Below are 14,174 nucleotides of genomic sequence, written 5' to 3'. Positions count from 1 at the left end.
GAATAATTGCGGCAGAGATGTTGCTGCCTACATTACCTATTGCAGATCTGTTGGTCAGGCAGCCAAGGATACAGCTGCAAAGGGGGGTGTTCAGTTTGATCCAAGAGTTTGGCGATGAGTTTGCATAGAATTATTGTGCTAAGGCGAAGCAATAATCAACTAACAATAGTCTAATGTAAGTGTCCTTATTGTCCAGATGCTCCAAGAGATGAGCAGCAGGGAGATGGTGTCTCCCACAGACCTGTTTTGGTGGTAGGTGCATCACAATGGGTTGAGCTTGTCTGGGATACTGGAGTTAATCTGTGCCACGTCCAGTGTCTTGAAGCACTTCATGAGGGTGGATGACAGAGCCATGCCAGTGGGTAGCAGTCATTCAGGAATGTTACCAGGTTTCTCTTTAGGTACCACCATTACAGATTCAAGCAGGGAGAGAAAAAATACATAGAAACACAGGAAACCTACAGCACAATACAGGCCCTTTGGCCTACAAAGATGTACAAACATGTCCCTAGCTTAGAAATTACTAGTTACCCATGGCCCTCTATTTTTATAACCTCCATGTACCTATCCAAAAGTCTCTTAAAAGACCCTATCATATCTGCCTCCACCACCGTTGCCAGCAGCCCATTCCACGCACTCACCACTGAGTAAAAAACACCCCTGACATCTCCTCTGTACCTACTCCCACGCATCTTAAACCTGTACCCTTTTATGGCAACCGTTTCAGCCCTGGGAAAAAGCCTCTGACTATTCATACTATCAATGCCTCTCATCATCTCATACACCTCTATCAGGTCACCTCTCATCTTCCATTGCTCCCAGGAGAAAAGGCCAAGTTCACTCAACCTATTCTCCCCAATCCAGGCAACATTCTTGTAAATCTCCTCAGCACCCTATCTATGGCTTGCACATCCTTCCTGCAGTGAGGCAACCAGAACTGAGCACAGTACCTCAAGTGGGGTCTGACCAGGGTCCTAGATAGCTGCAACATCACCTCTCAGCGCCTAAATTGAATTCCATGATTGATGAAGGCCAATACCTTCATAATACCTTAAGAAGGCCATGCCTTCTTAACCACTGAGTCAACCTGCGCAGCTGCTTTGAGCGTCCTATGGACTTGGACCCCAAGATCCCTCTGATCCTCCACGCTGCCAAGAGTCTTACAATTAATACTATGTTCTGCCATCATATTTGACCAACCAAAATGAACCACTTCACACATTTGGGTTGAACTCCATCTGCCACTTCTCAGCCCAGTTTTGCATCCTATCAATGTCCCGCTGTAACCTCTAACAGCCCTCCACACTATCCACAACACACCCAACCTTTGTGTCATCAGCAAATTTACTAACCCATCCCTCCACTTCCTCATCCAGGTCATTTATAAAAATCACGAAGAGTAGGGATCCCAGAACAGATCTCTGAGGCACTCCACTGGTGACCGACCTCCATGCAGAATATGACCTGTCTACAACCACTCTTTGCCTTCTGTGGGCAAACCAGTTCTGGATCCACAAAGCAATGTCCCCTCGGATCCTATGCCTCCTTACTTTCTCAGTAAGCCTCGCATGGGGTACCTTATCAAATGGTTAAAAAAATGTCTGTAAAAACTCCCACCAGCTGATCTGTGCAGGATCCAAGGACACGGCCAGCAACACCATCTCAGCCAAATGCTTTTTGTGGATTCACTCTCTGAAAGACTGATCTTATACCTGCAACAGTGTTTGTGGGTTTAGATGTATTGGAGGCTGTTGTTGGGGGCAGGTGGTGACATTTCAATCACCTTCTGTTCAAAGCATGCACAGAATGTGTTATGCTCATTGGTAAGTCTTCCTGACTTCCTTTTGTAGCTCGTTGTGGTGAACTACATATACCTGTCTGGACATGCCCCCCCCCCCCCCCCCGCTGACTGCTCCTGTGGCTCCTCCCACAGACCCCGGTATAAAGGCGATTGGGGCCTGAGCCCTGCCTCTCAGTCTCCAGGATGTAGCATGGTGGTCAATTGCTGCTTGTTCTTTCTTCCAGTCAATAAAAGCTGATATCTCCCCTCACGTCTCAGAGAGATATTGATGGTGCATCACCCGTATACGCATGCAAAACCCTGCCACAATTGCCAGCTGGTCTGGGACTAGATTTTGGATGGGTATGATCTCTTAATATTTCTGATTACTTTACAGATTTGTATCTCAATTTCTTGTAAAGGTCAGGATTACTTGTTTTGAATGCCATAGAGCTAGACCTCAGTAGGGATTGCATCATATGGTTTTCGGTTTGGAAACATGTGGATCACCCTCTCTGGTGCACTATACTCACACTTGTTGATAAAGTCTGTGATGGTGATGACATACTCATTTAGTCCAGCTGACTTATCTTTGAACATGGACCAATTGACTGACTCAAAGCATTTGCATAGAAGCTTATCCATGCCTCACCTCCAGAGACATTTTCTGATCCAATTACTTTCTTGATCAACTTCTTAATTCAATTACAATTTGCACTGACCCATATTCACAAGAAATATAGTTGTGCTCGTAACTTATGCTGAAACCCAACTATCTTAAAACACAGTTAAGCATATTAGTATCTATATAAATTTCCATAATTTTCACCTATACATTTTCAATGTGTCTTTGTTGTTCAAGAAGGTTACATAATTCACTGATTAAATGCTGCACTCCTTCAATCTGTCACTACCAATTTAATCATTAATTATGGTTGCATGTATGATGTCAATGCTTTGTGATGCCAAATGCAACAATGACAGTTTAAACAGATGAATATTCTAGAAGGCTTCCGCAAAGAATGTAGCAGTCCCTTTCAATCGATGGAAGGTCACTAATTTAAATGTCATATTTTTAAAGTAATTATATTAATTTTATGATGTCCTTTTACATCTATTCAATACTCAGCTGTTCCAACATGGTCTAGATTTAAGCACATACTCCAAGTCTGATTTAATCAAAATTGAACATAAATTTAATTATTTCTGAGAACACAGGAGCAAATGAAACAAAATAGAACAAAAGCTGATCAATTGTCCACTGATTGAATGGGAAAGCACTATGCCCATACCTTGCAGTTTCTAGGAGCTCATCTTTTTTGTATTCACCTGTAAAAATTTAAGCAGTTAAACGTTTAACGAAGTTCACATCATGAGAATTCATCATTTCTAGTGCTTTACCAGTTCCTCCCCACCCTCCCCCCACCCATTTATAAATCTGGTAGTATCCCCTTTATTTCAAGTTGCACTGTAAACTGTTTTGCTATTTTCATTTATTTTCCATTTCAATCTATTATTATACAGCTTGGACTAAGTGAAGATGGCGGCGCGTGCAGTCACTCCAGGAATGAATATCTGTTATTTGTTAAGTAGGAGGCCGTGCACAATCCTGATTTGATGGGGACAGACGTGAGAAGCACGGAGGAACATCTGGTGAAACTTCTGACGTGCCTGTTTTGCGGCCGCTGCTACTGTGCGATCGAGAAATCTCCGGAGAGGAAGGGCCCGAATCCTCGGCTTTGCCTATTGCCTGGCGGTCGGGGCCGGGGTCAAAGCGCTTGGCAAAGATGGTGCTCGGTGTCGGAGGGCTGGTCGGAGGCTTGAAGTTTTCAGACGGACTCAGAGTTGGCTGTGGCCGGATGCTTCCAGAGGCTGCATTGGAAAGTTTTGTGGCGCTGGAGGTTCATGGCAGGAAGAGTTGTTCTTCCTTTTACCATCTGCGTGAGATGATGGGCCGTCGGGGACTTTGAGATTTTTTATTACCGTGTCCATGGTCTGCCCTTTTCAAATTACGGCAATGATTTGCACTGTTGTAACTATATGTTATAATTATGTGGTTTTTGTCATTTAGTCTTGGTCTGTCTTATGTTTTTGTGATATCATTCCAGAGGAACATTGTATCATTTCTTAATGCATGCATTACTAAATGACAATAAACGAGGACTGAGTGTCCTCATAATCTAATGCATTCCTTCTACTTTGGTGCCCATTACACCTCAGCTACAGCTTGTCTTCAGAAGTTCACCAGGAGTCATGCCAGAGCCAATTAGCAAAGTGTTTACCTCATGCATACAATTTCACTCAGGGTACTGAAATACCCCATCTCCTCCCCACCCCCCCACTTCAGTTCTATAGCTGCAGCAAATCCATTAGGGAGACCTAAAATTAACTCACCTGTCAAGAGCATTTTAGCAGATGGGTCTGCTAGGTCTAATGCTGTTCTTCCATCTGTATTACGAATGTGAAGGTCAGCTCCATGTTGGAGTAAAACTACAATCAAATTGATCGAGGCAAAAATGAGATGCACATGAAGTGGAAAACTGTCCTTCTGGTAATAACCTACTCCACTAAAAAAGGATCAAATACTGCATTTCAAAATTCAATGATTATGCCCAGAATAACAAAGACATATAGACATTATTTTGATGGGAAATTTTCAATATTAATCCTTGAAATGATATTGCAGACAGCAGCAATGCTCCAGAAATAAACATGTACTAGAATAGCACAGACAGATATCTCACATGTTGGCAAAATTAATTTTCTCTTCAAATTTCAAATAATGAACTTGCATCCCAACTCCACTATTCCAATTTCTGGAAAGTACAATTTTTCTATTGTTCTTACAATTACTCCATGATTTCAGCTAGGATATTTTTGTTTAGAAGATAAAGCTACTTATATTGACAGACCAAGCTTATAAATATTATTTTCATGATAAAACAATATTGGCTGCTTTAAGTAGCTCATTTATTGAAATCCTCCAAAGTACTTATTAATACATCAGCAATACTGCTTTCCAAAACACTTGATAATTATTGATTCTAACATAGAATCTAATGTGTATCACTAACCTCAGCACAACAATGCTTGAACTTTTAAAGCTCTTTCTTACTCACTATTCCCAAAACAAAATTACTTTAGGTGATCTTTAGTTGCAATTTTCAACATCAAGTTCATAATCTACAGTTCTAGCTAGGAAGACCAGTTGCTGATTTACACAAGCACCTCCCTGGCTTCAGGACGCAATAGTATAGCTGTGGCACTGAGACAATATATGTCAGAGTACCCTTAATGATGGGTGGTGTCATGGCCTGTTTACTGAAGCATAACAGATGCTGAAAGTTTTCCAGATCTCTAATGACATTACTGGTAAATGCACAGTACAAGACAACCACAAACATTATCAAAAGCAAATGAGAGAGATCTGAGCTGAGCTGATATAAGTAGATAGAATGCAGCTCCTCTCAAAATATTAATGTTTTACACAACATTTCACACTGCCACAAGGATTACATCAGATTAAAATAGCAATAAAATTTTCATCCAGATTTTAAATCATTCTGTATTGTTGAAATATTCATTTATTCCTCACCCATGGTTATTCTTTAAAAAGACAGTTATAACTGAATGATTTCCAGAATGAGAACATTAAAACAAACTGGTGTTGAACTGGAGCTAAGAAATGCAGATTACCTTCCTTAAAGAATATTAGTGAACCAATGTTTACACAAATTCAATAGTCTCATGACCACTACTACTTATCTGGAAATCTTCACAAGACTAGAAAAAGAAATTCAAATATCTGAATGCCATTGTAAAATGTGGATTTGTTAGACAATGTCTCTGGATTACCTGTCAAGTTAAAGCCATGACCCAACTGTATACTTCTTAAACTAACAGATGCTTTCAAACTTCCATCAGTATTAACACATGGAATATATGGGTAACAAAAATGTACTTCTGATAGATAAATATGAGAAAATAAACACTGGAGGAGGATAACCTTAATATAAGTGCTGTCATAGATGAGGTGAAGTGTCTTGGTGTTGCAAAAATGTAATTGGAAGGTTTCTTCCATGAAAAGCAGCAACTGCAGCTGTGTCAGGAATGAAATCTTGTTACTGTCAATCACAGACTCATTCCAATCCAGAGCACTATAACGCAAATCAAAAAAAAAAAATACTATTTTCAAAACTTATCCCCTTGCCAACAAAAAAAACTGATGAGAGATCTTTTCTGATAGCAGGCTAAGTTGGCAGAACCAGTGAGACAAAACGTGCTGATAATAAGGAATTTAATAATAGTTTGGGCAGGCTAGTAAATGTCCATGTAGAACAGAAAAACGATTTAGAGGAATACAAAAGAATAATAAAATACATTAATAACCTAAAAGCACTGTAATCGGGTTTAAAATAAGTAAACTTTATGCATAAATCATGTTTCCAAATTTTCTCAGGTTAGCTTAAAAATATTGTGTGAATTGATAAAATCCATCCATAGTATTAGAGCTTTTAGTAATTGTATTTGTTTACAGGCATTCAAAGAGGCTTTAGATATTGAGCTGGTTCCTAGCGATAAGATTCCTATAGGTATTGAGAGAAATGATTCTTAAGGAGTCCATTTAGAATGTGCTGACACAGAAAGAACGTGCAAAGCAACTTGCAGGGCAACGTATAAACCAATTTGCAAAATCAGGATGAAACAATAGCTTGCTGATTAAAGAAGCGATACGGGTAACGGGAAGACATGCTTAACGGTTGAACAATAACGGTGTTAATGCGCTGAGGCTGATAAGTGGGCCAAAGGGTTATCACATTTGTAATTTTGTAATGAGATTAAGGAAGAATGTCTGCACCTCACATGGGTGCAACTCACAAAGTCGTAAACAAGTAGGTATAAAAAACTGTGCAAAGTGTAATTCGGCACTCAATCTAGCAGGAGCTGGTTGGGTCCGACTCTGCAGACTCGAAAAATAAAGTTTACCGTTCTGCAAATTGCTGAGACTCAGTGTGTTTCTGACAACGTGGGGGCTCGTCCAGGATCCACACTCCGGCCGCGGTGGACACGAGGAAGGACATCGGAGACGGTGCACCCCGCCGAGTTTGGCGGTCCCTGACTCCTTGCTTGTCGCTCCAACGCGGCTTGAGCGAGTGATATCCGGACAGCGCAGAGCGGTAAACGGGGAGAAGGGGACAGTACCTGGTACTGGAAGTCCCCAGGACGCACCGGGTAAGTGCCTACTATTATAGTAGAAGGGTGCGGGAATAAGTAAGGACGGAGAAGACCGGGATCGCTACCCGGGGGTCCTCCTGATAAAAGTCCTTGGGACGCACCGGGTAAAGTGCCTACTGTTGCAGTAGAAGGGTGCGGGATTAAGTAAGAGCGGAATAAGATGGGAGGGGGTGGCTCTAAAAAGAAAGAGGAAACGGAAAGACCGGGACCATACCCGGGGGTTCCTCCTGATAGCCCCCTCGGTAGAATGTTTGAGAATTGGGGATGTGGAAGACTAAAAGGGAAACAAAAGAAAAAAAATGATACAGTACTGTTTAATTTGGTCGAAACAGCCAATAGAAAAACCTGCGGTCTGGTGGCCGCGGCTTGGGTCTGAGGAGGATTGGGTACGACAAGCCTTAAACATTTACGTTAATTCAAAACCAAATGTAAAACCGGAAGAAATTGCTTATGCTTTTTGTTGGGCTCCCTGGCCAGGAGTAACAACAAAGAGTTTTAAATTGGGCATTAAAGGGGAGCGGAAGTGGGACCCACTCGATCATTTACCCCCTCCCTATGTCCAGCCTTCTGCGCCCCTTGCGGGAGCAGAGGGAGGACGTGAAGAAAGTGAAAAAACAGAAGAAATAGACCCGGAGAGGGAAGAGAGGGATGTTAGGGAAAAAGCAAAAGCAAGGATCGAAACAAGGAGTGTGACAGGAGCAGATAAGAAAAAGAAAGACGAATTAAAAAAGGAAGAGGTACAGCTGTGTCCCCTTCGAGAGGTTCCAATGGGAGGAGAACGGGGAGGAACAGGATTTGTAAACGTCCCTCTGACAAGTACCGAAGTACGAGGATTTAAGAAAGATATGAAAACTTTATTAGAAGATCCAATGGGACTGGCAGAACAGTTGGATCAATTCTTAGGACCTAATGTTTACACTTGGGAAGAAATGCATGCGATTATGGGAACGCTATTTTCTGCACAAGAGAGGCAAATGATACGACAAGCTGCAATATCAATTTGGGGAAGGGAACAGCCAAATGAGTTACCGGGGGACCAGAAATTTCCAGCAAACGACCCACAGTGGGACAAACAAGCAGAAGAGAGGAGACGGCAATATCCAATGCCATGGAAGGGAGGAGGGGATTACAACCTGTAATTGAGACATTAGTATCAGATGGACTCCTGGAAGAATGTATGTCACCCTTTAATACCCCCATCCTACCGGTCCGAAAGCCCGACGGCACGTATCGAATGGTTCAAGATCTGAGAGGCTTAAATGCGGTAGTCCAAACACGATACCCGGTAGTGCCTAACCCCTATACATTAATGAGCAAAATACCTCCTGAACATGAATGGTTCAGTGTGATAGATCTAAAAGATGCCTTTTGGAGTTGCCCGTTGGAGGAAGGTAGCCGAGATATGTTCGCATTTGAATGGGAAAATCCCTTCACTGGGCGGAAGAAGCAACTCCGGTGGACCGTCTTGCCCCAAGGGTTCACGGAGTCCCCAAACCTATTCGAACAGGTACTGGAGCAAGTATTGGCTGGATTCCATTGTACCGAAAAGAACCAACTATTACAGTATGTCGATGACCTACTACTATCGGGACCAGCAGAGGAGGTAGTGCGAGACGATACTATAAGACTCCTGAATTACCTAGTAGAAAAAGGATTGCGGGTGTCCAAGAAGAAACTGCAATTTGTCGAGAAGGAAATAACATATCTCGGACACAGAGTCAGTAAAGGGCACCGCCAAATAACCCCAGAAAGAATAGCGGGAATAACTAAAAATACCGCTTCCCAGGACAAAGAAGGAAATAAGACAATTTCTGGGCTTAGTGGGCTATTGCCGGATTTGGATAGAGAATTATACCCCCCTGGTGAAGTTTATGTACGACAAATTGGCAAAGGAAGACCGGGGAATAATCAGCTGGACCGAAGAAGAAGAACAGAAGTTCAGGAAAATAAAAGGGCAACTAATTCGGGCCCCGGTATTAACACTGCCAGCACTGGAAAAGCCCTTTCAGCTGTATGCAACAAACAATGAAGGAACTGCGTTAGGAGTACTAACCCAAGAAAAAGGAGGAAAGCGGCAACCTGTGGCCTTTTTATCAAAAATGTTAGACCCGGTATCCCGGGGATGGCCGACGTGCATACAAGCCGTAGCGGCAGCAGCCGTACTAGTAGAAGAAGCACGGAAATTAACCTTTGGGGGAAGAATGACGGTGTATACCCAGCACTCCGTTAGCACCCTCTTAGCCCAAAAAGCTCAGCGGTGGTTGACGGACTCTCGCATACTGAAATACGAAACCATTCTGATGGTCGGGGATGATGTAAGCTTTGAAAGGAACAATAGTTGTAACCCGGCACAGTTCTTATACGGGGAATCAACAGGGGAGCCCGACAAACATCAGAAGGCGAGTGGAAGACCCCCGACGGACGGCAAGTACTGAATAAGGAAGTAACTCGTCATATACTGCAACAACTACACCAACAAAGCCATTGGGGAGTGCAAGCTATGTGCGACACTATCCTAAGGGACTATGTTTGTAAAGGGATATTCACACTAGCTCAACAGGAGGTGTGGGGCTGTTACCTGCCAAAAGGTAAACAAGAAAATGATGCGTGCCACCCATAAGGGGGGACAAACACTAGCCGTCCGACCGTTCCATCGGATCCAAATAGACTTTACGGAACTACCACAAGTTCAGAGATGGAAGTACCTGTTAGTAATTGTGGATCACTTCACTCGGTGGGTGGAAGCATTCCCAACCACTAAAGCGGACGCCCCTACAGTGGCACGGATCCTGTTAGAAAATATAGTCCCGAGATATGGAATAATGGGGTCTATTGATTCAGATAGGGGAACACACTTTGCCTCAAAAACACACCAGCTAATCTATGACGCCTTAGGAATCCAGTGGAAGCTGCACACCCCCTGGCACCCTCAGAGCTCAGGAAGAGTTGAGAGGATGAACAGTACTTTGAAGACGCAATTGACAAAACTAATGATGGAAACCAAGCTACCCTGGACCAAGTGTCTACCCCTGGCCCTACTAAGAATCCGCACGGCTCCTCGAAAAGATATAGGAGTATCCCCTTATGAAATGTTGTTTGGCCTTCCATATTGGAACAAGGTGGAGGGCTATCCTTCCCTGCAAGGGAGAGATGTCTTTGTAAGGGACTATTTACAGGCACTGTCTCGTTCTTTTGCAGAATTGCGCAGGAAGGGGTTACTCGCACAAACCCCACCTCTGGACTTCGCACTCCACCGAACTCAGCCCGGTGACTGGGTCCTGATTAAGACTTGGAAGCCAGAGAAGTTACAGCCGCAGTGGGAAGGCCCATTCCAGGTGCTACTGACCACCGAAGCCGCAGTAAGGACAAAAGAAAAAGGGTGGACCCACGCCGCGAGAATCAAGGGACCCGTAAAGCCCGAAGAAGGTGCAGAATGGACTTGCGTCCAGGGAGAAGACCCGATGGTGCTAAAGCTCAAAAGACGGACAGAATGAACTTTGGGACTGTAATGTATATACTGCTATTGTTGAGAAGCGCTGAAGAGGGATGTGATAAGTGCAGGACGATGGTAAGGGTGGGCATGACGGTTTTTTTCCAGGGTCCTTTGTGTCACACTCGCATGTAAATGAGAAATGTTATGACTACAACAAAAAGGAGGAGTATGTGGAAAGTTTAATCTAACCAACTGCTGCTTAAAGATAGATGACAACGGAAAGGTGGTTCAAAAAAAATATCAGATAAAATAAGGAAACTGGCCCACGTGCCGGTACAGACCTGGAAGCCGCTGGGGTATTGGGACTGGCTGGACGGATGGTTGAAAGGAGGCTGGTGGCGAACCGCTTTAGGGGTTATAGGAGGGGGATTGATGGTCCTCCTTCTGCTACCATGTCTGATCCCCTGCTTGCGGGAGCTAGTAGCTCGGGTGGCAAGACAAGTCATGCAACCAGGGGCCCCAGCTGATCCTGTTCAGGTACTCCTACAAAGGGAAATAGAGCTAGAGTAAGAAGCCTATGTAAACCCGTGGCAAAAGCCCAACTGATAGCACATTCTAAAAAGAAAAAGGGTGGATTGAGAGAAATGATTCTTAAGGAGTCCATTTAGAATGTGCTGACACAGAAAGAACGTGCAAAGCAACTTGCAGGGCAACGTATAAACCAATTTGCAAAATCAGGATGAAACAATAGCTTGCTGATTAAAGAAGCGATACGGGTAACGGGAAGACATGCTTAACGGTTGAACAATAACGGTGTTAATGCGCTGAGGCTGATAAGTGGGCCAAAGGGTTATCACATTTGTAATTTTGTAATGAGATTAAGGAAGAATGTCTGCACCTCACATGGGTGCAACTCACAAAGTCGTAAACAAGTAGGGTATAAAAAACTGTGCAAAGTGTAATTCGGCACTCAATCTAGCAGGAGCTGGTTGGGTCCGACTCTGCAGACTCGAAAAATAAAGTTTACCGTTCTGCAAATTGCTGAGACTCAGTGTGTTTCTGACAGGTATCTTTTAAAAGTTGTTAAGATTTTTTTTGAATTCACTTAAACTGGACTTAGGTTTCGTAACTAGTAAGTGGTTCCATTTACTTCTTGAAACCAAGTTTAAAAAAGTGGGTACATAATCCCACACTCTGCAAAAAGCCATTTAGTTCACCTCACACAGCAGCTCAACTCTCCACTAATTTTCCCTGTGATCTATTCTCCCCACTGTTCCATTCTATTAGGGGCAATTTACAATGATCAGTTAATCTACCAACCTTTGTGTTTAGCATGAGAATGAAAACCACAGCACACAATGGAATCAGAGGTGGTCAAAAGAAGAATATGCAAGTTCTACTTAACAGCATCAGAAGCTGGGTTGCTGGTGCTGCAAGGCAGCAGCTTCACCGGCTGCACCAATGTACTGACTGAAAATATTCTTCTGGCCTTTCCAGAATTGGCACTGGCAGCTTATCTTCCCTGCTTCCCTGACCACAGCACTCACATTACTGTCTCAGACAGTCTGGAGCCAAGTTCAAAGCTTTAAATGACAGCATGGCTTTAATGGACTTAACTGAAAAGACCAGAAAAGCCCAACCTACAAAACACACTGGGAACCCTCTGACAGCCAGCAAAGCCCCAGGACCTGTTTTGCCAGCTGACAAGCCTTTTCCTATGTAGTTATCACTGACAATAAAATTATGCAAAACACTTCAGACAACTTAAAGAAATATAACTTACCTCATGATTACTTTTCTTTCCTGAATCCCTAAAGCCCAGTCAAATGAAACCCCATTAGTGTAATAAACCCATTTTTAGCCATATTCATTTAAACTACACTTTGTTAACGTACCAAAATGCTTTAAAGCACAATTTCTTTAAAATTTTGCACATTACTTTGAACAAGAAAAAAGAAAAATAATGTTGCATGCCATTTGTGCTCCTCACCCAAACCTGGAAATGTCTGAAGCACATTAAATCTTTAACAAAAATTGAGCTGAACCACCAACCCAAGGACATTTGTACTTGTAATTGCATTCTCCTTCAAAGCTTTTAAATCACTGACTGGGGGGGGGGGGGTAGCAGGGGTAAGAATTTCTTCTTTACTAAAATGCACCATAAAATAGTTAAATAGTTTAGAGTCACTAATATATTACTATAGGTATAACTGGCATAAATTATGAAAATTAAACTGGAATGAATCAAGTATCTTACTTTCAGGGAAAACTAGCTAACATAACAATCACATTTTTTCCCTTTTGTTTTTACACACAGACACAGCATCATTGGTGTAATGAAAGCCAAAAAAAAAGCACAAGTTTTTTGTACAAAGCTAGCCTAATTGCAACTTTCTACAACTGTATATGCAGTTAAATGGGAAATCTGTTGTCCATGACAACTCTATTCTTTGCTGCTGCATATACAGAAGCAATCAACACTGAATCAGTGATTATACAGAATTTTCACACTATTCCTAGTGGAAAGATTGCTGAAAACATTAAAGCTTGCAGAATGAGATGGAAGCAAGCCTTTAAAGTCTATCATAATTATGACTAAACCACTTAATTGGGCTGACTGTGGACTGCCATTCCTTCTACACTACACTAATAACAATATTCAGTTTCAATTTCTTTTTAAACTGTTTGCTTATATTTTATCTTGTACCTTAATCCCACGTGAATGTCCCAATCTTTATTTCGCTTTCTGTAAGAGAGTAAAAAATTAATTAACAACCTGTGGGTTTTATTTCTTGGCTTGCCAATTGTGAAGATTTATCATTGTGATTGGCTGTTGAAACTTATCGAATATTGAAAGACCTAGATAGAGTGGATGTGGAAAGGATGTTTCCTATGGTAGGGGGAAGAGTCATTCTGAAGAGTGAATTCTAGAATTTAGCCCAGCAACTATGAAGAATGGCAATATAATGCCACATCAGGAAAGTCTGGTAGAAAGAAGGGAAACGAGAGGTGCTGATTTTTCTATTCAACAAAACTTTTGTTCTCTGGGTGGGAAAATGGATTAGTGAGGTGCTGTCAGAACAAGTCCAGTGCTTTTTGCATATGGAACATATCACATCAGTTAAAGAGAATGAACTTGTGGTGGAAGATGGAAGAAAAACAAATCAAGTGGACAATCAAATTTCAAGTGCAACTAGAGCTGCATTAATTCTAGTTAATGGACATATTGCATCAACTTATGACTTAGTGGAAGGCAGCATTGCAGCCAATGTATTTGTGTAATTAGTCTAACTACAGCTTCCAAGGATATAGGAGGAGATGTTAGGTTTGATCCTCATTAACTGTTCAACAAATATGTGCACTAATGTTACTTGTTGCTCATCAGTACATGACTAGGCCTTGTTGCATGTAGATGCAAACTATTTTATTTTCTGACTCATGATATACTGTTGTACTGTGCAATTATTTTTCACACTGGCTCACTCTACAGCTTCCAAAGTGCAAATCCAGTAGAATCTTTACACGACCAAACTGCTTGGTGACTGACGGACACTGAAATCCCTCATCCAGTGATATCCTGTGTCCTTGTGCTTCTTCCAAGCATTGTTCAACATAAGCCAGGTAATGAGAAAAGGTCCTTGCCTACAGTTGCCCAGATACCATGAGATCATGCGATGTAGAGTCTTGCCGGGGACCTGCCTGCCTGTACACTGGCAGCCATCTCTG

At 42.4% G+C, this 14,174-nt stretch overlaps 1 protein-coding gene across 11 annotated transcripts in view; it reads right to left on the bottom strand.

Annotated features, from left to right (window-relative positions):
- Positions 1-14,174, bottom strand: part of LOC132379541 (poly [ADP-ribose] polymerase tankyrase-2) — a 70,729-nt gene that overhangs the window by 38,068 nt on the left and 18,487 nt on the right. For 5 of the 11 annotated variants that reach the window (XR_009507449.1, XM_059947557.1, XM_059947556.1 and 2 more), the window contains 2 exons: positions 4,175-4,270; positions 3,073-3,109 (listed from right to left, as the gene is read on the bottom strand). The exons of 1 other annotated variant lie outside the window; for it this stretch is intronic. Coding sequence is in view for 9 of the 10 variants with exons in the window: in XM_059947557.1 (XP_059803540.1) it covers positions 3,073-3,109; positions 4,175-4,270 (133 nt within the window). In the remaining variant the exon portion in view is untranslated. Of the gene's footprint in view, positions 1-3,072; positions 3,110-4,174; positions 4,271-10,789; positions 10,992-12,231; positions 12,260-13,155; positions 13,195-14,174 lie in introns of those variants that run through there. 5 more of the 11 variants (XM_059947564.1, XM_059947563.1, XM_059947562.1 and 2 more) reach the window with 3 other exon arrangements.

The sequence above is a fragment of the Hypanus sabinus genome, chromosome 22 (genome assembly GCF_030144855.1).
Source record: "Hypanus sabinus isolate sHypSab1 chromosome 22, sHypSab1.hap1, whole genome shotgun sequence".
Lineage (NCBI taxonomy): Eukaryota > Metazoa > Chordata > Chondrichthyes > Myliobatiformes > Dasyatidae > Hypanus > Hypanus sabinus.
Note: the sequence above shows the minus strand (reverse complement) of the source record. Positions and strands in the feature narration are given on the sequence as shown.